General features: G+C 41.4%; 2 protein-coding genes across 4 annotated transcripts; both read left to right on the top strand.

Annotated features, from left to right (window-relative positions):
• Positions 1-2: 2 nt before the first annotated feature.
• Positions 3-7269, top strand: LOC130253354 (acyl-coenzyme A thioesterase 1-like). The gene is made up of 3 exons (XM_056491861.1): positions 3-711; positions 3494-3696; positions 4552-7269. The coding sequence occupies exons 1-3, from the start codon at positions 18-20 to the stop codon at positions 5125-5127; spliced, it is 1473 nt and encodes a 490-aa protein (XP_056347836.1). The 5' UTR covers positions 3-17; the 3' UTR covers positions 5128-7269.
• Positions 7270-8095: 826 nt separating this feature from the next.
• Positions 8096-22759, top strand: DNAL1 (dynein axonemal light chain 1). 3 transcript variants are annotated; one of them, XR_008840551.1, is made up of 9 exons: positions 8096-8201; positions 10701-10739; positions 13597-13706; positions 14366-14421; positions 15952-16007; positions 16894-17020; positions 17428-17571; positions 18931-19986; positions 20033-22759. XR_008840551.1 is itself a non-coding variant. In XM_056491864.1 (8 exons), the coding sequence occupies exons 1-8, from the start codon at positions 8199-8201 to the stop codon at positions 18999-19001; spliced, it is 606 nt and encodes a 201-aa protein (XP_056347839.1). In that variant the 5' UTR covers positions 8096-8198; the 3' UTR covers positions 19002-22759. The 3 variants fall into 3 exon arrangements, 2 of the variants coding, with proteins under 2 accessions (XP_056347839.1, XP_056347841.1); XM_056491864.1 differs by having other exon boundaries at positions 18931-22759; XM_056491866.1 differs by having other exon boundaries at positions 8136-8201; positions 17431-17571; positions 18931-22759.
• The last annotated feature ends 1148 nt before the right edge of the window (positions 22760-23907 follow it).

The following is a 23907-nucleotide window of genomic DNA, read 5'->3' as shown; positions in this document are numbered from 1 at the left end:
CTGCTTCAGTCGGTTGGATGGTTTGGGGAGGCGGGAGCGGCCCGGCGCTGGCGGCCTTCCGGGTCTGGGGGGCGGGGAGGGGCTCTGCTCTCTATTGGGGCCGCCCGGAGGGGGCGGCGGCCGCGGTACCGATATTGCGGGCGGCGCGGCCGCACCGCGCACCTGCCGCTGCCGCCGCCATGTGGAGAGCGCTGGCCGCCGCCCCGGCCCGGGCCCTGCTGCGCACGCCGCCGGCCCGGCGGGCTGCCAGCCTGGCCGTCTCCCCCGCCGCGGGCCCGGCGGACGAGCGGGTAGAGACGCGGGTGGCGGGGCTGAGCCCGGGGCAGCCGGTGACCCTGCGGGCGGTGGCGGCCGATGACCGCGGCTGCCTCTTCCAGTCGTGCGCGCACTACCGGGCCGACAGCCGCGGGGAGCTGCACCTGGGCACGGACGCCTCCCACGGCGGGGACTACACCGGCGTGGAGCCCATGGGGCTCTTTTGGAGCCTCGCCCCCGCCGCCATGGAGAAGCCGTACCAGCGGCTCGTTCCCCGCAACACCAGCAACCCGATGAAGGTGGAAGTGTTGGTCCACCAAGGCCACAGCCCGCCCGGCTCCATGCCCGGGCCCGTGATGGCCAAGGCCGAGGTGCAGAGATTATTCACGGCCCCCGGCGTGCGGAGGATCCGGCTGAAGGAAGGAGTCGTAAGGGGCTCTCTTTTCCTGCCGCCGGGTGAGTGCCCCGGCCCGAGACCTTCTCCCCGAGGCCGGCGGGACGCCCCGCCGTCTCTGAGCAAAGCAAGGAAAGTCTTGTAAAACAAACCCCTGCAGAGGCTGTCACCCGGGGAATCCGCGTTCCCTTAGAGCCGAACGCCGCCCTGCAGACAGGTGGCCCTGAACTCTTAGGGAGATACCGCAGGTGCTTGTCGCCACAGCGCCCGGCTTGTGCGCGGCCACCCCGCCTGGTCCGCGGCGGCACCGAGCAGGGCGGGCACGGAGGCGGCTCTTGCGGGACGGGCCGCAGCTAAAGGAGAACAGCGGTCCTAGAGTTTACTTCATTGCTGTGCTCGGCCTGTGGTTTTCCAGTAGGTTTGGTGTTTGCTCTGGAGTACCAGAATCTAACATCCAGAAAAGAATGTCCCAAGGATTTTACCCTAAGTAGGACTAAATTAAAAAGGCATTTTTTTTCCCCTGTGAAACACAAACCAGGAAGAAGAGCAGCAGATGAGATTCTAGAAAATACATATATCTCACCTCTGTTATTACAGAGTTACTACAGTTAGTAGTTGGGTTACTTTTGTGATATAAAACCAAAATGGATTTATGAACAAGTTCTCCTGCTTATCAGATGGTTGTGCTTTAAGAGGTGGGATATTCTGATGATCTGTGGGCAGTGTTAGAAAACGAAACCTTACACCAACAATTGTGTTTGTACACTTGAGCTATGAGTTAAACTTCTTGTAGTTCCCTGAGTGTTGTGGGTACTGGAACTGCCCTCCACATTACCTCTAATTTAAAACTACTTGGTTCAGCAACTCCTGTAAGTATCACTACACTTAAGTATTTAAGTCTTTTCATTCCAAACCAAAGATTTTTTTATCCATTTAGATACGGATCCAAAGTCCACTGAGGAAAAAAACAACAGAGATTGAACTTTGAATTTCTGATGTTTAGTCAGCATGCTGGATTTTCCATCTCTGAGACATTGTTTTTCATCTGCCCTGTCTTAGAGGATGAGCTTGATTTCTGCTGAGCTCAGTGGGAATCCAGAGATCTGCAAGATGAAACTGCATTTTCCTCTTAAGAAAGTCTGGCATTGTAATAGTGTGGAAAAGTTTGGAATCATTGCTTAATTTATATTGCCATCTGTCATGATGGAGGATCCAGTTACAGTATTATGACCATACCCTTCTTTGCTCCAGGGACAAAAAATGTTAATATTTGTAAGATAGGAATCTTAAGTGTGAACCATTCTTAGTAAAAGTGAGAGGACGTGAGTGGACTTATGATGTAATTTTTATATGAAAACGATTTATCAATTCAGGCATAAGAGTTACAAATGTGGAGGTTTGTTTTTAAATGTTGGTAAAGTTGTCTAGACTATTTTATCCTGCTTTTTAGTGAGCTCTGCAGGAACCATATACTTGGGAATGTATAGGCACTCAGGCAGTCCAGGATCCTTGTGCAAGTTTAAGGGTGTCTTCATGAGAGAGAAACACATTCATCTATGACTATGTTCTGATTACATGCTCTTGCTTGAAAGCTTTCCAGGTAGGAGTGATGATGGAATACGTATTTTCTTGCCATCTAGGCTGGCTGCTGTTAACTAAAGGTTACTGCTGATCATAGCATTGTTAATAAGTTTATCCCAATATATTTTTTCTCAATAGAATATTGAACTTAAATGAAAAAAAGATCAGAACTGAATGAGTAAGAACCCAAAAGCATGTTTCAGTCCCTTTCTGACTTGCTAATGCTTTAATTTAGGAGGTTTCCACCATGTCTTAAACAAAACTTCCTTTTCTCAAGTGTGTTGGAATGCCAGAGACTTTTTCTTTAGCACATATAGTGAGAGAGCTCACACACTCTTGCAACAAGCGTGTCCTATTTGTGCTGGGATGGTTGTAATGAGATGGGTTAGGGAACATCAGATGTGACATCTGGTGGCCAGGGGAAAAGAAAAAAGAAAAAAAAATTGCTTGGTTGGGGTCTTTAAAGCTCTACTAAGTAGCATCTTCAGCCTTTTATACTAAGATCTCCTGGCTTGGCATACAAAGATGTTACAACATGACCTTGGCTGCAAAAGCATGGCTGTTTAAAATTGTGGTTCTGATTATTTCTGTAGTTTGGTGGGACATACTGCACACGTGTGTGTGCATGTTTATCTGTACGTCAGTCATGCACACACACAGCTGCACCCATACAGCTCTCAGTTCTGCCTTCTGTCTTCTCACATCTGCAGGAGCAGTTCTGCCAAGTCTAACGGTGCTGCTGTTGAGATAGAGGTAGTATGTCCAGTTGATTTTAACAGTGGGTTGTCTTTGTTGGGCTTTGCTCAATGCAGTTTATTCCAGAGTTTACTTAAGTTTTGTAGAGTTTACTTCAAGGGCTCATTACGCAAGAGCTTGCACTTTGCTAATTAAGATGTGACTTTGTAGGAAAATAGCTCACTTGGTGTGTGATTGGTCTGGGGGCAGGAGGTTAAGACCGTGGAAAAATACATTTAGAAAGTTGTTGGGTTTTGTTATTGTAGTTTTATTTTGTTTTTAAAAAGCAAAATCTGTAACTTCATATATTTTTATAGGAATGTAAGGACATGGACCTTTTCTTAGTTTGAAATACCTGAAGTGGGATACAGCACTGGTTCTCTTAAATCTCTGTTGTGCAAATGGAAAAATAATGACTATTAATAGCAAATGTCTTAAGCATTCTGTATTTTGTTGTTCATTCTTCACCAGATAGTTTTTGTGTCCTGTTTGATAACTTTTCCTCTATATCTCCTCTCTTTAATATAGGAGATGGTCCCTTTCCAGGAGTGATTGATATGTATGGTGATGAAGGAGGCTTGATTGAATTTAGATCCAGTCTCCTGGCTACCCGTGGTTTTGCTGCTCTTTCTCTGCCATATTTTGACTTTGAAGATCTTCCTAGGGTCATGAAAGAATTAAAACTTGAGTACTTTGAGGAGGCAGCAAGGTTCCTACAGCGTCACCCAAAGGTGAGTGCAATGAGCGATCTCTTGCAACTAGGAAGGATTTAGCAGTTATGCCTAAGTGGTGGTGGTGGTGGTTTTTTGTGTTTTTTTTTTTTTTTTTAATAGTTGAGTATCAGTTTCTGCTGGGTAAGCTCAGGCCCAAAAGTGACTGACGCATAAGACAGGGGAGAGTTTCTTCCAGTACAAAGTGTCTGTTACATTCTTGCTGGAGCTAGAAGATTGCTGATCAGTAGCATAGTGAATGCTGGAGTACTCCAAACAGGACCAGTGGTGATGAAAATGTTGTGTTTGTTTAGGGTTTTTTCTTACATGAAATAAATTAGTTTTAAGAGAGGATGATACGACACTGCTTAATAGTAGTTGAAAGAATGTATTTGATGATGTGCGATGTTGCTTTCAGTTTTACATTTCAGGCTAGCAAAAGACAAGACATGCTTGTCTTTTGACAAGAAATGCTAGTTATCTAATCCTTCAGATGTAATTTGTGAGGTTACTTTATTTTCCTGAGACATATGAAACAGTAGACTGTGCTTGAATTTCCCATTACCTGTTTTAGGAAAATGAGAAAAAATTTGCATTAACATATTCAGTAGGGACCAGTAACAATTGAGTTTTGATATGCCTTGTGCTTGTCTGTATTTTTTGTGGGATTTGGTTATCTCTTGATGTCTCTGAAAAATAAGACTGTAGACAGAAGGAGGAGCCTGGGTCCAGACTGTCACTCTCCAACAGGTTACATCAATAATTAACCTAACTTTTTTTTTAGTAAAACAACTCCAAAGTCAATTAATGGCTAATCCCAGTATGCTTCCTTTATTCCTTTCTTCCTCTTTTCTCCATCCTCTATCTTATCTGCAGGTGAAAGGACCAGGAGTTGGCGTGATTGGGACTGGGAAGGGGGCAGAATTAGCACTCTCCATGATCACCTTCCTGCCAGAAGTAGTGGCTGCTGTCTCAATCTCAGGCTGTAGTTCAAACACAGTTGCAGACCTCCGTTATGGTGACATGACTCTGCCCGGGCTTCGTTTTGATATGAAGAAAGTCAGTGTCTCTGACTCTGGTGTATTTGACATTTTTGAAGCTCTGGATGACCCAGCGAATCCTGCTAATTCTCCTAGTGTGATCCCCGTTGAAAAAGCAGAAGGTCACTTTCTCTTAGTGGTAGGGGAAGATGATCGGATGTGGAAGAGCTCCATATATGCTGAGCTGGCAATCAAGCGTCTACGCCAGCATGGGAAAGAGAACTTTGAACTCCTGAGTTATCCAGGAGCAGGTCACCAAATTGATCCTCCTTCTACTCCCTTTTGTCAGGTAGCTATGGATCGTGTTTTGGGGGTGCCGGTTCTGGGGGGTGGAGAGAGCAAAGCACATGCCCATGCACAGGAACACTCCTGGGGAAAGATTCAGGAGTTTCTGCACTTGCATTTGGGATGAACACTTAAGCACATGCAAGATGTTGCAGATCTACAAGGACTGAACTTGAGCCACCAAAACAACTGGTGATGACTGGTGAATTGAAGGGACTGACTGAGACAAGCCTTGAAATATGAAAATAAACAAATGACTACTTTGTTACAAGTATAAATCTAAAAAGAAAGGGATTTATTTAGAGCAGCCTAAGTTAGTTTAACTGGACAAACGAGACATGAAACAACAAGCAGGCTGTACTACGGTACAAATTTAACAGCTCAAAGTGGTCATGTTATGAAGAAAAAAGTACCTGAAGAGAGTAGGAGGTACTTCCTTGCTTGGAGTACTCACACCTCAGAATGTTAACAGGCAGCCTGCACCCCCAGCAGTGACAGACAGGATCACACCCTGGTAATGACGGATGATAAATGTAGAAATCCAAATCATGAGTGACTCTGGCTTTGAGTCCTCATCTACCTTACACCAGAATTACCATATTTACAACTATATACACTTTGGAAATGTTTTCCATTTACACAAAGCTGGAGATACCTACTTGAAATGAGGCTCGTATACTTAGCATTGTGGTCTTCTGGTGACACAGTCTGTTTCTTTCCAAAAAGAACTATGTGCTGAATGGAAAAAAGAAGAGTACTTTTCCTTGTCATCCAAGGAGAATGGCAGTACTAGCACTGTCTTGTATTGGGGATATACCTGTCTGTTCCTGTAATGTCTTGGATTGGCATTTGACACTCAGTAAATTAAGATTCTGTTGGATAGGTTAGAGCATGTCTAAATACAGCCACTAAATTAGGGATTCATTACTTGTGGAACTCTTTAGTAATGATGTCAACAGATGCTGACAGCTGTTCTTAGGGAGGAAGCAGAGCTGGGAGACAGAAAACCTAGCCTGTATATTTAAATTGACCATAAAAAGCTGTCACCCTGTCACCTTATGGTGGTGATTAACTCAGAACCATACCAAACAATGCTCTCCAGAAAAAAAAAAGTGCCCAAAGTCAAATCTAGGATAGCTTTTCCATGACTGCCTGAGATTTTAATTTTTTTTTTTTTTTAATCCAAGTTAATTTTTGGCTAGCACATTTTTTTCCCCCACCATTCAGGTAGAAAGAAACAACTTCTTCCCAAATGAATTGATCTCTCAAGGTGGTCTTGCTGAAATGGTGCTGAAGGCCTGTTTAAGGATAGCCTAGATCAACAAAATTTCTCTTTCCAAAGTAATTTTGTCAGACCAGTTTGAGAGCTGCCCAGGAAGATACAAAACTTTCATTAGTGGTACTCAGTTTTGCTTTGCTCTCAGGGATCTCTCTCCAGTTAACTGTCATTATGCTGCTGCTCAGTCTCAATAGCTTTCTGCAACTCTTATTATTCCTTATCATTCGATTAAAGTCACATGTTCTTCACACACAGTCAATGCCAACTGAACAATTTATCCATCCATTCTTCACAAGAGAAGCTCCATCCCGCTAACTCTACACAAGCTTTCTTTATGCCTGGTCTTTAAACTCCCTCACTGGCTGAACAGGCTTTTGCCAAGTCATACCTGGTGCCTGAACCTCTGCTAACACAAGCAGCACTGAAGTCCAGGACCAGAGGCTGCTGTGGTGTGCTCCCTGGTGTCACCCATACCTGTCACCTGCTTTTTTTTCCAAACTCATTTCAAGTGGCAACTGTAGGAGAGAGGGTTGTCTGTTGTGTGAAAGTTCCTGCCTCATCCTGTGTCTTCTCAGTAGCTGGAGCTGTTATTAATTGTGCAAGAGCAGCACCTCCCCTATCCCTGTTCTGTCACTCTCCCAGTGCCAATACCTGTGTCTCCACACTGCAGTCCTACCTCAGCATATGCATTGCTATGCAAGATTGCAATCTGGAGGCTCAATAAATGTTAAGTTGTAAATAAAAAAAAATAAATAAAAAAAACCCAAACCAGATAGATTAAGAGTTCTGTCACTTAATTTGCAAAGCACAAGCTTTTAAAATAATTAATTGTTAGATTTTGTGATGTATGCAATTTGAAAGAGAAGTAGAACACTTTATTAAAAAGCAGCCATGTGTAAGAATTTGATGTTAGGTATTTGTTTGGAAAAGTGAATGATACTTTGTTTTAAAGGGAGAAAAAATAAAAACAATGTAATATTACTGTGAAAAGCCTTTTCATGAACGAGTCAGGGTTTCCCGTACAAAATAATTAATAGAAGGACCTGTTGAAAACCAGACAACTTTTGCGCTAGCATTTTGTACATTTACAATGCTACCTGGGGACATGACACATTGCAGGCACTCTGCAAAATGTGTAGCTATTTCATTAAGTGTAATTAAACTGCGTACCTGATTATGGCCTTAGTTACAGCCACTTTATTTATATTAGTTTACATTCATAGAATTGTTAGGGTTGAAAGAGACCTCTGGAGATCACCTAGTCCTATTCTCCTGCTAAGGCAGGGTCACCTAGAGCAAGTGACACAGGAATGTATCCAGGTGGATTTGGATTCCACAGCCTCCCTGGGCAGCCTATTCCAGTGCTCTGCTACCCTCAGTGTGAAGAGGTTCTCCTTCATGTTGACGTGGAACTTCTGTCTTTCAGCTTAAGGCCGTTTCCCAGGGCACCCCTGAAAAGAGTCTGGCACCATCCTCTTGGCACCCACCTTCGAGGTATTTGTATCTGCTGGTGAGCTCTCCTCTCAGGAGCAGAACAGGCCAAGGTCCCGCAGTCTCTCCTCACACGAGAGACGCTCCAGACCCCTCATCATCTTCGTGGCTCTCCACTGGCCCCTCTCCAGTAGCTCCTCTTGCACTGAGGAGCCCGGGACCCGCCACAGTAATTCTGTGCCAAACGCCTGTCACACTCCATTAAGACGAGTGCTCGGGGGGCCGCATGAGCTGCACCGGCCCCAGCTGGGGGCCCTGGCAGCCGCTGCTGGGGCTCGACTGCGAGCCGGGCGGGCCGTGAGTGCCGCGCCGCGCTCGGACCAGGCCCCGCCAGTCCCACAAGGCGCCGCGGGCCGCTCGTACGCGAGTTCCGGGCGGGGCGTTCCCGCGCCCGTAGCAACCGCAGCGTTCGCGGTATCCACGGCACCATGGTGAGTGCTGCGGCCGGGGCCCGGCGCGGGCCGGGAGCGGTGCCCGGGCCGGGAGCGGTGCTCGGGCCGGGAGCGGTGCTCGGGCCGGGAGCGGTGAGGGCGGAGTGGAGCTCCCGCGGCCGGGCCCCGGCGAGCAGCCCGGGCTCGGCCGGAGCCCCCCGGGAGGCAGCGCGGGCTCGGGCGGCGGCTGAGCAGGGCACGGGGGCCTGTGCTGTGCCTTGGGAAGGGGGTTTTGGGGGTAAAGGTAAAGCTCACAAACCTCGCTTAGTACGTGGTTTTAAGGCGGCAGTATCGACGATCGCTACAGCGATTAGCTTGGTATCTGTTGCTGTGCAATTCCGATTTCATCTATTTAAAATACAAATAAATGTCTGCAAATAAAGGCGAAGCGTCACTGTTTTTACTTTTTCCTGGAGGTCTAAATTTTGTAAATACTAGTGTCCAACTGCCATGTTCTGGGGAGGAAATTGATCTTTTGTTACAACTATTACTAGTACAGGTGTGGCTATTTTTCCCCTTCAGAGATTCTGTTTCTTGTTCCTGCCATGCTGATGGTGACTCTTCAGGGTCACTACTGGCACTTGGCATTTTGAACATTTTAAGTATTATGACTTTCTTTAGTCTAAATACCTGTAGAAAATTGTTCAATAAGCAGGTAGAAGAGCCCTGCGGGTAGGCTTTTTGGAGGAAGTTTCCCTTAGGTAACTTCCCGTGGCAGAAGATACTATGATTTGCCTACAGAAATTTCAACAGCACCTCAAAGAAAAGTAAATCCCAGATATGTGCTCTCCAATAACCTGCTGTGCTGATGTCCATGTTTTCACCAAATCGGCAGAGATAAGTTAACAGAGGTCAGGGAAGAAGTTGCTCCTTGTGCTCACATGGATCAGTAGCTTTTAAGTCCAAACTGGTTTTAGGCATGACTCATAAACAGCAACAGCCACTGGTCTTATCAATGCATTTCTGCTTTCAACATGAGTGACTGAGATCATGTACCTAAGTGCTGTGGTGATGATTAGCTGCTGTAGTTATGAAAAAGGCAATTAAGTTTCTGCCCCAAACTCCCCAATTAACTGGAAGCCAGCTCTTTTTGCCTGCACACTGTTAGCTATTAATTGGCTTGAATGAGGCTGTTGTAGTGGGAACTTAGGCATGTGATCTTCTGAACCAGAGGAGTCATGCAGATGTTCATCTCTGGCAGACACTGGGGAGCTACTGCTGTGGCTTAAATTTGCAGGTCATTTCCAATAGGACATAGAACTAGCTACCCCTTGCTATAGTCCAGATTGAAATGAATGCCCGCCAGTGGGCAGAAACAGCTGGAACATCTGAGGGTGTCTAAATGGAGGTGCATATTGCTGTCTGAGATGCATGCTCAGGCCCCCTGGTGTTGCTGGCTCTTAGGCTGTTGCTGGGTGTTCAGTGGCTGTGGCCTTTTCTTATATGTAGCTGCCTCAGCTGTTGCCTTTTACTGCTGGGTCCAGAGTTTCCTGTGGTCCAGAGTAAGTACCCAACACTAAAGCTCTGTGACTGAGGTGGCTGCCTGTAAGATATTTGGGGGAACTTAATTTGTTGGTTTTAACTTTTACAGTGTGGGAGGATTATATATCTGATTACCTGAAAGGCTGTTTTTATCATGGCCTGCTACACTTAAGAGTAATAGAGATGCCAAAACTAGAGTCCTTCTGTATTTGCAGAAAGAAGGCTGTTGGTCACTGTTTGTAAAAGACTGATCTCTGAAACCTCTTTAATCCAAAAGATATCTTGGAATATGTTTAATGTTTAGAGAAGCATTAAGCACGTTGTTTATATACTACTGTTTTGGATATCTTTATGTGGTTTCACTAAGACCCTGATGTGAGGTGGAAAAGTAAGAGTTAGTGACGAGAAAGTTGGTCAGTGGGTCAGTCCTTAAAAAGCCTTCAAAAGCAGCTCTATGAATCATACATATTTCACATTGCATTTTCAATGTAACTCAATGCAAAACAATTGGAAAGAAAACCCAAATATATATTTGCTCTTGAATTTTGGCAAGATGTACCTCATTTTCTTCAGTGAATTTTAGGAGACTGTATCATTCTCTGGTCACAGACTTGCTTTCAGACAGGAAGTTGCTAATGCACAATAGAATGTGAGGGTTTAAGAGCATTAGACCACAATTTTCAATGCAGTAACTTCTTACGCCTCTGAATTGAATTTCACCATGAAACCTAATAAGCAGTGTGCCATGGGGCAGAGACTAAGATCAAGAAAATAATGTCCTGACATTAAACCCATTGTTTACTTCTGAAAATGCAGCAAAATACCCCAGAACACAAAGTTTCAGGACATTGGGGAGTTCCAACTTCTTTGACTTGGCTGATCCAAGATAATACAGGAAAGTGGTGGAAGGGGGGCAGAAAAGCAGGATAGGGAGGGAGAAGGGAGAGGAAATAGATTTGCAGTTAACTCCACTTTAAAAATTCAATGAATACTCATTTAAGTTTGTTTCATTTTTAGGCAAAAGCAACGACCATCAAAGAGGCTCTAGCTAGATGGGTAAGTACTAGAACAGTGCCTAGTGGCATGGGGTTTGACTGTGTTCAGCTAATTTTGTTTTTCAAACATGGTAAGAAATATGTTTGAAACATCTGCTTTAAGAAGCTTCACAAAGTAAAATGATGATTACTGCTGTTGTGTAGTACATTCTGTTGGACTTTTTGTATGTTCCTGTTAAACTGATACAATTAGTAAAGATTAGTCTGTTTTGCCTACCTGCATTGTTCTGCTGAATGTGCATTGGCCTGAAGCCACAAAGAGATTCAAAGCTGGAGATGTATTATGATTTAATTATGCTCTCTTCGCTTTACCCAAGTGCAGTCCTTCCCACAGAATAAACAAGTACAAAATTCTCACTGTACTGAATTCAGTGAAACTTCTACATGTCCTTTGGCATATGGTCCCTCATATTGTGCAAAGCTTAACTCAGAATGAGTTTCTTGGGTTTTCTTCTCTGTTAATACAGAAGCTCATTTGTCTGGTGGTGGCTGACCTGGTCTTCCAGAAAGCTGTGTGTTGGCAAGGATGCAGCTGTAATTTCAAACGATGATGTAGGATGCTCTAAGTTCTGGTTCACTGTCCAGTAAAACCAGTGAGAATCTTTCCCCAGTCTCTGAATTTTAGATGAAGGCACAGCTGTTCTGTTGGGTGTACATATGCTTCCATGATAATTTTGGCCAGCTGCTAGAGCAAGGATATCTAAATGTTTTGGTCTCTAGAAGATCTGGCTGTGATAGCGTGGGCAGCTACACTTGAAAGCCAGAAGCTCAAGGTACTAGCCTGTAACTGAAGCCTACTTCCATTTTGAGTTTTATCACTGTTTAGTACCTTCAGTATTTCAGGGGTTTTCCAGTTATGTTGGAATATCCCACAAACCTCACTCCTTGTCTCCTAGAAAGAACGAGAACACAACAACTTGCAGACATTAGCATTAGTAGAAGTATGAACTGTGCATTAAAAAAGTTTGCTTTTCCTCCCTTACTCTTTCTGCCTTCCAGAACTTCAGCTCCATGATTCCTATTACAGATTTATTTTCCATTTGCTCCTCTGTCACATGTCTCTTAGACAGAATCAGCCTGTGTCAGTGAGTTTCCATTAACGTTAGGTATAAAGTGCCGAATTTGCTTTTCTGTTCAAGTTATTTGGGATGGGTCTAAATCTTCCTTTTACTCTTCCTAATCTGCGTCCATGTGACTTGTACAATTGCATTTGGTGTTGTGTTGCATTCCAAATGTTTTTCTTCCCTGTGGCATAGGAATTTACCTATGCCCTACAGTCAGAGGGACATTAGTTAAATCAAAGCAAATTGAAATCAAAGCAGCTTCAACTTGGCAAACATGTAACCTGTTCTTAAAAAACATGTCTATTCTACCTATACTTTCTCTGTGGCATATTGTGGTTGCGCAGCTGCTTACAAAATACTTGGCAATCAGGATGAATTTTCTTCCTGCAGGTGCTCACTGCTGGCCCAGTCTGTGTTGGAAGCTCTCTTCCTTTCATGTTTTTAAGGAAAAATGTATTTTTATTTGTTGGTATAAACTGAGAGATTGCAAACTGAATGTAAATACAATAGATACAGAACAGTTCTTAGAAAAGAAAACGGAAATTTCACTTTGATCTAGTTACTTTGTTTGAACATGCCATCACCATATTCCAGCAAAATATCTGACATGTTTATTTGCTAAATCAGTAATTTTGAGTAAAAATACTGTCACACTGAATTTGGACAGAAACTGGAATATAAATACTTGTACAAGACACATGATTTTTTAAATGAAATTAAGTTTTCTGAAGTATTTTGGGTGTATAAGAGGAAAAATAATGTTATCAAAACCTGGTGTGCTTTGGGATACTAAAGGACTTATGGGACATGATTAATTTAATTACAAAGTAGCCATGTAAACTGGGGCACTCAGCTATTTCTCTTTTCAGTAGATGCATGAAATGGAGGAGAAAACAAGAGTCCTTGTTCTGAAAGCGCCAAGATTTCTTCTTTGTTAATGGACCTCCAGTCCTTGCACTGAACACTGAGTGAACTGACAAAATGCTCCCTTTGTGCTGTCAGGGAGGCAGCTGTCAAAACTGCTGCTACTCTCTAAATAGATACTTGTCCCAAGTGTTTAGTCAATAATTGCCATCACTTAAGAATTTTAAAAGCTTTAATAGACCATATTTTTTAATAAACCTAAGTGCTGAAGTTACATCCATTTTTCCAAGGCTCTGAATTATCAACCTAGGTTATAAACAGAAAATATGTCTTTTCCTGTATTCTCCAAAGTGTGACATCTTCCCCTACTCTTTCTTAATGGCTAATTAGATGATTTTTTTTTTTTTTTTTTTTTTTTTAGATTCTTAACGCTATGAATCTTTTGAGGTTCTCCCCCAAAACACTGTGTTCTCCCCTGTGTTCAGTTTGTGTTGTGAGCCAGGCATGAGTTCTGAGATTTCTGGGTGAAGTGGGAAGGAGACTTTTCTGCCAGAACTTTTAAATCTGCTTCTGCCATAGACTGGCCCTAGCTGAGGTTTCTGTATGTCAGTCTTCATGGAAATACCTTAATTCAGAATTTTAGCCTTCCATCTATTTTCCATTCTATATGGCAGATGACTACTTTATTATATTGCCCAAGTGTTACACAACTTGTGAAAACCAGCATATGTAATGTATAAGTTATTTTGATAGCTTGACCCTTTTTGTGCTACACCAGCAGGAATCTTGATAACAGAACTCAAAATGCTTTCTCTTTCCAGTAGTATATTGGAATTACTTCTATAGTAATCACTTTTACAGTAATTCTTTTAGCATAGTAGTTTTTGGTAATTTGCCTGTAGCAAATTCCTCAGCTTCTCTTTTCTTTAGGAGGAGAAGAGTGGCCAGAAGGCTTCAGAGGCAAAGGAAGTGAAACTGTATGGGCAGGTTCCTCCTGTAGAAAAGATGGATGGCGCTCTCTCCACTCTTGTTAACTGCGAGTAAGTCCAGTAAAAAACATGTTGGAAACAAAATGTTCTCCTCTCTTCCTTTCAGTTTTTCTGCTGTCCACTGCAAATATGTATTTACTGTGTTTAAGTGGGGCCTTCAAAGCAACAGCTTTCTCTTCTTTTTTCTTAACTGAGCTTCTCTTTCTGCACACATTTGCCCTTTTTAATTCAAAGACCCTTGTAACTTAGGAGATGTTAGGGTTGATTCCATATTAATATTTGTCCCCAGAAAAATTATCTTCTGTTTATCAGTATATAATTACTGATCTGTGTTTGGAGTCTATCTCCTAAATGGCACGTTTATGATCCCCTCCAAAATTCATGAAAAAAAGAGGTGATTAGAGCAGGACTTTCAGAAAGAGATTAGAGTAATTTCAGAAATAAACATCCATGCATTTGATAAGGCTAGGCATAAAAGATAATCCAGTATGTCATTTAAGTAACTCATGGTACTTTCCCAGAAGCTAAATAAAATTGAAGAAATCTTAATGGTTTGAGGATATTTTGAGTCTGTTTATACATCTAGTTAGTTTACCATCTAATGAGACAAGAACATATAACTATTTCTAATGCAGTGGTGTTGGGACATGGAACTCTTCCAGTGTAGTGATCCCTTATATACTGTGAATTGATTATTCTTACTTTTAAAGGAAACTGTCGCTGTCTACAAACTGCATTGATAGAATTGCCAACTTGAACAACCTAAGTAAGTGACAAGCCAGCTGTCCATTGTGTTTGTTTTCTAGTTGCCTGTTAGGATATATGCCATCATTTGTTACACGTGTCCAGCTTTATTTATACCTATTATTATCCTCTTCTTATTCCCTCCTTGTAGAACATTACAAGTGACCTTTAAAATGACCAGTCTTACTGGAGAATGCATGCTGAGAAGCAGTGGTGTATTGCAGCAGGTACCCCTGCACTAGCCTTGGCAGTTGTCTCACAGTGCAGCAATCAAAAAATTGCATTCAGTAAGCACTTCAGTACCCTCCTGTGGGCCTTGCTGTGCTATTCAACACCTAATCAGTTCAAAAGTGATGTCATGACCATTTTCCACGCTCCTAATGGAGACAGTCTGCAGTTCAACAACTCTGCAAATGCATTATTGGTTGCAGGGAGGTTGGAGTGTTGTAGACCTGGGATGGAAAAATGTCATTCCACTTTGCAGAGGATTGGATATAATTGGTTTTGTTCATGCTTTATAAATGGATGTGCCACCTGTCTAGAAGTAGAGCTTCTCTTGGGCAGCTGTCTTTGAAACTCTTGGGTTACTGACTTTGGAACAGAAATCTTAATGGTCTGTCCTCAAGACTTCAACTGTGGCATGAGACTGGCCAAAGAGCTGCAGTTTTGAACAGAGCTTCCAGGCTTTTCTGTTCCTGTTAAAATGCCAGCTGGATAGATAAGGAATCTAGAATCTCATCCTTTCCAACTGCACACTAAGAGATCTGTCAAAGAGCTTGATGAATTTATTTATTTTCATAATAAGCTTAGACTTCAAAAGATTTGGAAATACTCATCAGGGAAAAATATTCCAGTAGTCTTTCCAAATAACTGTTCTGTAATACTTCAACTGAGTAACTATTATGAGAAAAAATAATTAGGCAGTTATACATAGAAGTGAAACCAATTAAATTTTTTTAGTGGGATAAAACATTAAAAGCCTTTAAAACATCTTAAACATTTATATTAATGTAGATTCAAAAATTTTAATGTAGATTCAAGTGTTTGATTGTAAAACCAAACAAATTAGAACTAAATTGAATACCTCCCATCAGGCATTTGTAAGGCAGCTTTATATGCTGCCTCTAGTATAGAAACCAAATCTGCTGCCTAAAAATAAGATCAGAACCACTTTTGCCTGGAGAAGAAGTGATATGAATTATGTAAGATCAAAAGAAGCAAGTCAGCAGTTCAGGTGCAAGGTGAAATAATAATTTTTGCTGAGTATTTATCAAAACTGAATTTCAACTAGATAACCCAACGCACACATAAGCAGCTTTGTATTCATGGGTGTATTTCTGAGCTTTCCCCTGCATCAATTCCTGCTGATCTGTTTAGGTGAGGAGGTTTTGTTTTTGTTAGATCATTCTTTATTAAGGCAGCCTGTTCAGAGTGCAGTTTGTAAGAAGAATATGTAATTTTACCTGATTTACAGCATCTTCTTGGTAAAAAAAAAAAAAAAAAAAAAAAAGCCCTGTTTATTAACGTGATTTTTTAAAAACAATTTTTACAGAAAATTTGAGGATTCTGTCTTTGGGAAGAAATAACATAAAGAACTTGAATGGATTGGTATGTGCTTTTTAGTATCAATTCTTCACTAACAAAATAGAATATGAGGTAATTCCCTTGTGTTCTTGCAAGTCTTTGCTGAGTTCAATAAAATTAATTGAATAAAAGGTTAGGCACTCACCTTTTACATTCCCCTTTTGCTATCATCTGTTCTCCCTCTTTTATGTTAACTGGTACCTGGAGCAGTATGGCTTTAGAGTGGATGGTGGCAGGACTGAGCCTACCTAGTAGGGAAAAATTAGTTGAGAAAAAAATTAGATAAATTTTTTTACATTTGAATTCAGGCCAGAAGAATACTTTTTTTCAATCAGTATTTTTAAAATTAACATGTAAATTATTTTCTTTCTCAAGAGATACTGTTTCTCCTCAAAGCTGTTCTCACCTTCAGAGATGCCATATCTCTTAAGTGTGAAATGCAGAGTTAGTGTGCAATGACTGGTTTAAAAAACCTCTCTTTTGAGAGAATTATGAATGTGATTTCTGGCCAGCAGACACAAACATACCGAATACACCAGGATGAATAATGCTCTCACACTGTATAACATCCCTTCCAAAGTAGTTGTTGAATTGCATTCTCTTCACAGATGTTTGCAGTGCACAAATAGGCAGATTTTTCTCCTCTGCCCCTATGCCTTAAGAACTACTCCAGCTACATCTTGTTTCATTCTATTACAGCAATTTCTGTCCTCCTTACATATATTTGCATATATTACATTGCCTTTTAATTCCCATGAGCATTTGCCATGCCTTATAATTAGGGACTTGCTTAAAAGGAAATGAGGACCAATATATCTTAGTATTTTGTCACCTGTAGAAGGTGAAGAAAGAGTATGAGTAATAAGGAAGACGTACTTCTGCTTATCTGAGTTGTCCTGTCATTTTCCAGGAGGCAGTTGCTGACACTTTAGAGGAGCTGTGGATCTCATACAACTTAATTGAGAAACTGAGGGGTATCCGTGTAATGAAGAAACTGAAGGTTCTTTATATGTCAAATAATTTGGTGAAAGAGTGGGGTAAGCCATGCATCTGTACTCTGTAGAGACTTCTGTAGTATAGTGAATGCATGAGTTGTCACCAAGTGAAAAATAGTGCTGCACATCACGGAGCTTTGATTCTAACTGACAAGCCTACAGACATGTGCAAAATCCCTAAACATCTACTCATGCAAGAGAGTAAAAATAGCTGGAATATTAATTTAACTTTTAAGTCCAATTAAATTCATGCTTTGAATCATCTTTCTTCAACCTCTTTTAAAACACATTGCTATTCTTTAACTTGACACCAGTTAGAGCCCAAGCAGTCCCTCTCCTCTTGTATCCCATGCTCTTTATGTTTGCACTGAGTGTGAAAGGAATGTGTGGTGCAGATGTACTTTCCATGTTCCACAATCTGGTTGGTGTTTTCACCTTTGTGGTTGCAGCAGAGTTTGTGAGACTGTCAGAGCTGCCAGTACTAGAGGAGTTGGTGTTTGTAGGCAATCCACTACAAGAGAAATTTGCTGCTGATCAGAACAGTTGGATTGAAGAAGCAACCAAACGGGTACCCAAGCTGAAAAAGCTGGATGGTGAGTTTGGGGCATGAGGCAATTGGGGTGAGTTAAAAGCTTAATATAAAGATAACCACAGGGAAATTAAACATAACCTCAGAGGTTCATTTGTGCCCATGAAATTAATATTCCTTCCTCCTCTTTGGAGTTATTCAGAAGTAGTTACTGAGATCCTGTCCATAGTGTTTGATGGATTTTGGAGTGCTAAATCCAAGTGGTCTTGCAGCCTACAGTTGGGCGTTATTCTGTAGTTACCCAAGTAGTTTTATCAAATACCTTATAGGGAGTGGAAAGATTTAGCATTAAATAAGTTAACAAGGCTTTCATCTGCCAAGTTGTATTACAGTTTTCCCAACAGAAGCGGTGAAATGAGAGAATAGAGATAGACAGGGATATGCTCTGGTTCACTTCTGATGCAAGGGCAAATTTTCAAATCTGCATGCAAATTTCCTAAATGCCTGAATATCCCCCTCCATTACTGCAGTAAGCCTCAATTTGTGAGCTGTCCTCTCCTATTTAAGACACTGGTATAAAAAGGTATTCAACTGTTTAGTGACTAAAAATGAGATAATTTTGAAATCTATTTTTAAATATGTTAATTCCTGTCAATGGAGATGTTAGCTGTTCACTATTGTCCCCGCTTACTAAAGCAATGGAGGGGAGAGGAGGAGTGGTAACACTGATATAGAGTCAGGATAACTGCAGGAAAGGGAAGAGTACAGGTATGTCAACAAGAGGAGACACCTTCACTACAGGGAGCAGTGGATGGGAAATCTATTACCAGATTCTATCTAGGACCAGCTCAACTGCAGTAAAAAAAATATTAGGAAGTGGACACCTGATGAGAGAATTGCACTGCTAGGAAGGATGGCCAGGAGTGGTCCATTTGCTGTTGCAGTAGAAGTTTTGAATATAAAACAAAAAACGGAATAGGGCACATATTTATGGGCAAAAAGTTCCCTTTGTAGTATAGGGGTAGACTTACTAACCACACTAAAACAGGCATATATGTCCTGGAAAAGGCAGCACAAACCAGGGGCCCCACAAGAGAAGGGTGATGTGTTTTTGGTTGTTAGCAATTGAGCTGACTTGGTGCATCTCCCAAAGACCAAGTTGGGCTGATCTTTGCAGACCATGCCTTAGTAATTTTTTATTCCCTGTTACCCAAGACATTGAAAAAACATCCAACAGAGGAGCTCATCAGGTGAAGACTTTTCTAGTTAAGACCAGTTGAGGTATGCAGAAGTTCATGTTGGTTAGAAACAGGCAGGAAATACAACTCTTTACTCTTTCCAACAGGACAGATAAGCTTTCAGATAGATCATAATTCATTATGTCTTCCTCTTCTTATTTTCCTCTTTTTCTTTTCCTCCTAAGGTACTTTAGTTGTTAAAGAAGAAGAGGAAGAAGGAGCGGAAGGAGCGGAAGGAGCAGAAGGAGGAAACTGATGACACTTTCTTGTTGGGTATTAAATTATTAAAGTAACTCCAGATAGCTTGGCACATAAACTTTTATAAGTATTTGTTTTGAAGAAAATCTTTGGGCAGTTTTCAAAAGAACAGCTTATCTCCACAGTCTCTCACCCAAAGAGTTAGTTACCAAAAATTGCTCACACTGGTTTGTCAAGCTTATGACACCTTCTGTAGAGACTAGTGGAGCTGAGTTTACTTGCTGTTTGGCTAGCAAGAGATCTTTATTTAAATTAATACATAACTATTTTTAAATCCTGATTAGTGGTGCTTGTTATTCACTCTTGGGTTATAAAAGAACTGTTTTAGCTTTTTTGGTGCTGCTGGCCAACATTGAATTGGAAACTCTGAGGCCAGAAGAACAATGTTGTGGGTTAGAGACACCTAACAAGCTTTTTTGTGTTTAATTTTGTCATGGCACTTTCTCAATATTTTTAATATGTGAGTTTGCCTTTTCATTCCTTGAAGAGTTATGCCAAACAGGCCCAGTAGTTGCAGACATACGCACAAGAAGGTATTGATCTGACGAGCGCCTGTTCCTGGCCCCAAGTCTTGAAATGGGCTTCTCACATTGGAACTCAACTGCATTGCTTAGAGCCATGTATAACTTATATATTTATTTATTTTTAAGAGGCATGGGAATTCTTTGCATGGTTTCAGTAAAATACCTGCTAACTTTGAGGTTTGTCTCTTAGTAGGAAATTACTTTAGATTGGAATATGTGGCCTAGTAGCCTACAGCTGGTTTCTGGCTTTGGATTGGGCATAATCCTTCTCAGCTCTGGAATCTTAGGCTGATAGTAAGAGAAACTAACAGCAAACAGAAGACTTGGGCTTGAGGACAGAAAATTTTCATTTTGGGGATACTCATTTTTTGTGAAAGCACAGGTGAGAGAAAGTATATGTAGTTAGTGGGAACGGTGAGGTGAGGTGAGGTGAGGTGAGGTGAGGTGAGGTGAGGTGAGGTGAGGTGAGGTGAGGTGAGATGAGATTAGATAATGATGAGATGAGATGAGATGAGATGAGATGAGATGAGATGAGATGAGATGAGATGAGATGAGATGAGATGAGATGAGATGAGATGAGATGAGATGAGATGAGATGAGATGAGAGGAGAGGAGAGGAGAGCATTGGTAAAAAAACTATTGAGGAGGTACTGAATGTGCTATATTGCAGGGTAACCAGTTTTAGTAAAGCCTTCTTATGTGGCTATTTCTAGTGAAAAGCATTCAACAATGATGAAGACATACCTGATTGCACTCTGGGATGCCAATAGTATGGTTTTTCTTCTCTTTGAAGAATAGATGGAGTCACCTGAGTAGATTTTTCTGCAGCTACTTTTTGGTTTTTTAACAAGTTTTTCTTCTAATTTGTGGTACTATCTTTTTTTTAAATTGAAGTGGCAACAAGTGTAACTGCTGGTTCCAGCCTAGGTATAGAAGGGATGGGGGCAGAATGCCATTCTTAAGTTATTTTGTTCATGAAGGTGTGGCAGGAGTCGAAGTCTTGGAAATCAAGTTCAGAGATGAAATGGTAGAATTGGCCCAGGCCAATCAGTGGTACTGATCTCAAGCTCCAGGAATAATTGTAATAGGTGATTCTCTCTAATCAGTTTCTAAGTGAACACTGTGAAGTAAATGCTTACAAGACAATCACAATTTAATTTCAATATATTGCTACTTAATCTGTGATTATTAGGGGAATTCTAAAGCATTCTGATTTAAGTTGGCATTTGCTGAAGTGGTTTCAATTTGATTTGGATTTGTTACTACAAGTAAGGTCAAGAGTGCAATGGCAAAAACTCTAGACATTCTTCACCCAGCACAAACTATTTCCAGGCAGCTGTTCTCTTTACCAGAAACTGCTTTCTTAGTTAGCTAATTCACTGGATTTAGACAACTTCATTTTTGCTTGTTATTTCTTTGGAAGTATTCTCCTAGCTTTATCATGAGTTACAGGTAGCACCTACCAAGAAGCACCATGAAGGAGTGTCTACAGTCAGCAGCCATTTCACAAATCCTTTGAAGCCAACCACTCTTGGCAAGGAGGGTGTGCTTGGGCAGTGCAGAGCCCATGGCACACTTAGGCCTTGCTGGCCCCATCTGCTGGGAGGCCCACAGGGGACTGGCTCTGCCCTTGATGACTTCAGTTCAAGTGTGGTTCATGTGAGCCAGAGGATGACTGGCTCAAAACTTGCCTTCTGAATGTTCCCAACAAGCAGAAATGCCAAATTTGTCTCTGTGCTTGGAGATATTTTCAGAATAGACCACATGGTGCTGTTCTAGTGCTGTCCAGAAAGAAAAGTGGTTGAAGCTGTAGACCTGGTCTCTACCAGCACAGCTGCAAGTGGTGGGTATGGCTGGGTCAGCTCCACACGACTGTGACAGGAGGGAAAGAGAGTGATGAGCACAATCCAATGCCAAGCAATCCTGCTGGTTGATTCTTTAAATATGGCCTAAGTCTGTACATACTCTACACTTTGGCTATATTGGGGCATTCTGAGAGAGGAACAGAAACTTAGTGTTCTGACTATGTTGTAATGACTGAAGTGAAACACAGATCCATTGACAAGTTGTGAGGGATAAGAGCAGTTTCTGGCTCTTGTAAGTCATCAGTAGAGGCTGCAACTACGAGAATCAGTCCAAAACTATTGTAGGTGGTGGTAGAGCTGGGTGGATTGTGTGGCCCACTGGCATTGGTGCTGTCCACAGATGAAATGGCACAAATTCTCTAGCTCTTTTCTTTGGGGGCTGCATTGTAAATACCAACAAAAAAGGGGAAAATTATTGAAGGAAGGGAGCATTCAGTCTTAGCATATAATTTAAAACTCTCCTGATAAAAACTATGTGTCAGTCTCATTGAAACAATACAGTAAGAAAAGAATTGACTGTGGCTTGTGTTTGCCAGGAGATGCTTCATCTAAAAGCTGGTAGCTTCACTTTACCTTGCTTTGCTTAATGAGTTGTGATTACTCTGAAGAACAAAACACCCCCCCCCCCCTAAACTTTTTCTTCTCCAAAGTAAGGTTCCCCTAAATTTTTAAATTTGCACTTTAAAATTAGGCACTGGATGTGGTGGAAGACATGGAGAGGTGGTAGAATTCAAACAGCTGGTTTGCATATTGGTGGTGCTACACAATGTTATGTGTAAGGTGACAATGACACCTTGGCCTGTGTACCCACAGGGTTGTGGGAGTGAGATGCTGGAAAGCCTGGCTCTTATTTGTACACTCTACTGTTCCCTATTACACCACATCCATTGAAATAGTAAGCACACTATTACTCGTGGATGAAAAGAGGACCCATGTAAAATGTGCAATCAATGTGGAATTCTGCATTTCCCAGTGAAGTTACGGAGGACTAGCATCCACTTTATTCCTTACAGAAATATTCTAAAATCAAATTAGTGGTAGCAACTAGCTAGGTTTTTTGCTTGCTTGTTGGCACACTCACCTATCTTCAAAGAGCTGATTGATATATGCAGTGCTTATTGAGAACTGGTGGAAAAATGACAGAAGAGACCTGAGAACCAGCAGATGACTCAGATTACACTAGAAGTAGGCTCATCTAGAAAATTCCAAGCAAGAGAGCACTTTTAACATCCCCTTTGGCAGTCTTTTGTATACAGTAATTTTGTAGCATGAAAAGCTGTTAAATTTGCTGTGTTTAAATTATTTAGGCCTATGTTTATAAATGTTCTTCTGTGAAACTTGTTAAAAAAAAATATAAGCTTATTTTATACAAATGTCTTTGGCTGATGTGTAATGAAATAGTTCAGCTTGTAAAGAGTATTTGGAAACTAAATTTTGTTCTCATTAAACATTCCTAGCTGCTCAGGAAGCAATGTATTTATAGTATGATAGCATGTAAATGCTGTTCCTTATTGCCTTTATATTTTAGAATAGAAAATTACTTAAGGCTTTAAAAATGCTGATATATTGTGATTGTTGTCATCTGATACATAAATATTTTTCAATCTTTTAAGATGCTGGTTGTCAGAATTTGTCCTTAGGTCCTAAAAGAAAAATCTACTACTATATGTGGAAAAAAAATCCATATAAGTTAGAGAAATGGCTGGTCTTTCTTCAGTGTAAAATTATTAATTCACTTTGAACTTAAATTCTGTTAACAGTAATATACAATCAGTTCCATTAAACCCAGACAGGGGAAGGCTAACTGATTCATAAGCTTCTCAGATAGAAACTTCAGCCTTCAGTAGATCATGTCACTGAAAAGTAATTTCAAAACTCTGATATAAAGAAAACTCTTCCTACCCCACAGCCCACGGCAGTCGGTCTCAATAATGACAAGAGTAGCATCCTACAGTGATGGCTGTTATGCTATTTAGAAAACATATAAGGACTTACTGCAGAACTCCTCACAGTACCACTAACTCAAAGCTTACTAATCTCTAAAATGCTTTATAAGGTTTCTTTCAGTAGCTGAAATAACTTCCAGAATCTTAGGCTTAGATCCAGCAGCTAAAAAAAGATAGAACCCAAATTGCTCAAAATGTGTGGGTTTCTTGATTGTCCAAGGTTTGTTTGCACAGCTTCAGATTTAGTGCAAAGTACTAAACTTCAGCACTTTTGCCAGCTGGCCTTGACAGGAAGGCAAATGCATGACTTAAAGCCCTAAAGTGCTGGTCTGCTATCTCAAGTAAAGGCTTCAGTGTTCCCTGTCTCTTCACACACCAAGCAAAATTTTTTTTCTCCAAACGCTATTGCTGATCAACTACCACAGGCACAGGACTAAACTAAAGCAAGGACTTCTATACTGAGCTGAAAAAATTAGTATTTTCATGTCTTAGGCTGCATTTTTCTCCTGCCAGCTTTGTCAAAAATATTGAAATTAAAAGGTGAGCATAAATTAACAGGTGTGCTGCCT

This window comes from Oenanthe melanoleuca, chromosome 5 (genome assembly GCF_029582105.1).
Source record: "Oenanthe melanoleuca isolate GR-GAL-2019-014 chromosome 5, OMel1.0, whole genome shotgun sequence".
Taxonomy (NCBI): domain Eukaryota; kingdom Metazoa; phylum Chordata; class Aves; order Passeriformes; family Muscicapidae; genus Oenanthe; species Oenanthe melanoleuca.
The sequence above is the reverse complement of the archived record's forward strand: the minus strand, read 5'-3'. Positions and strand labels throughout refer to the sequence as shown.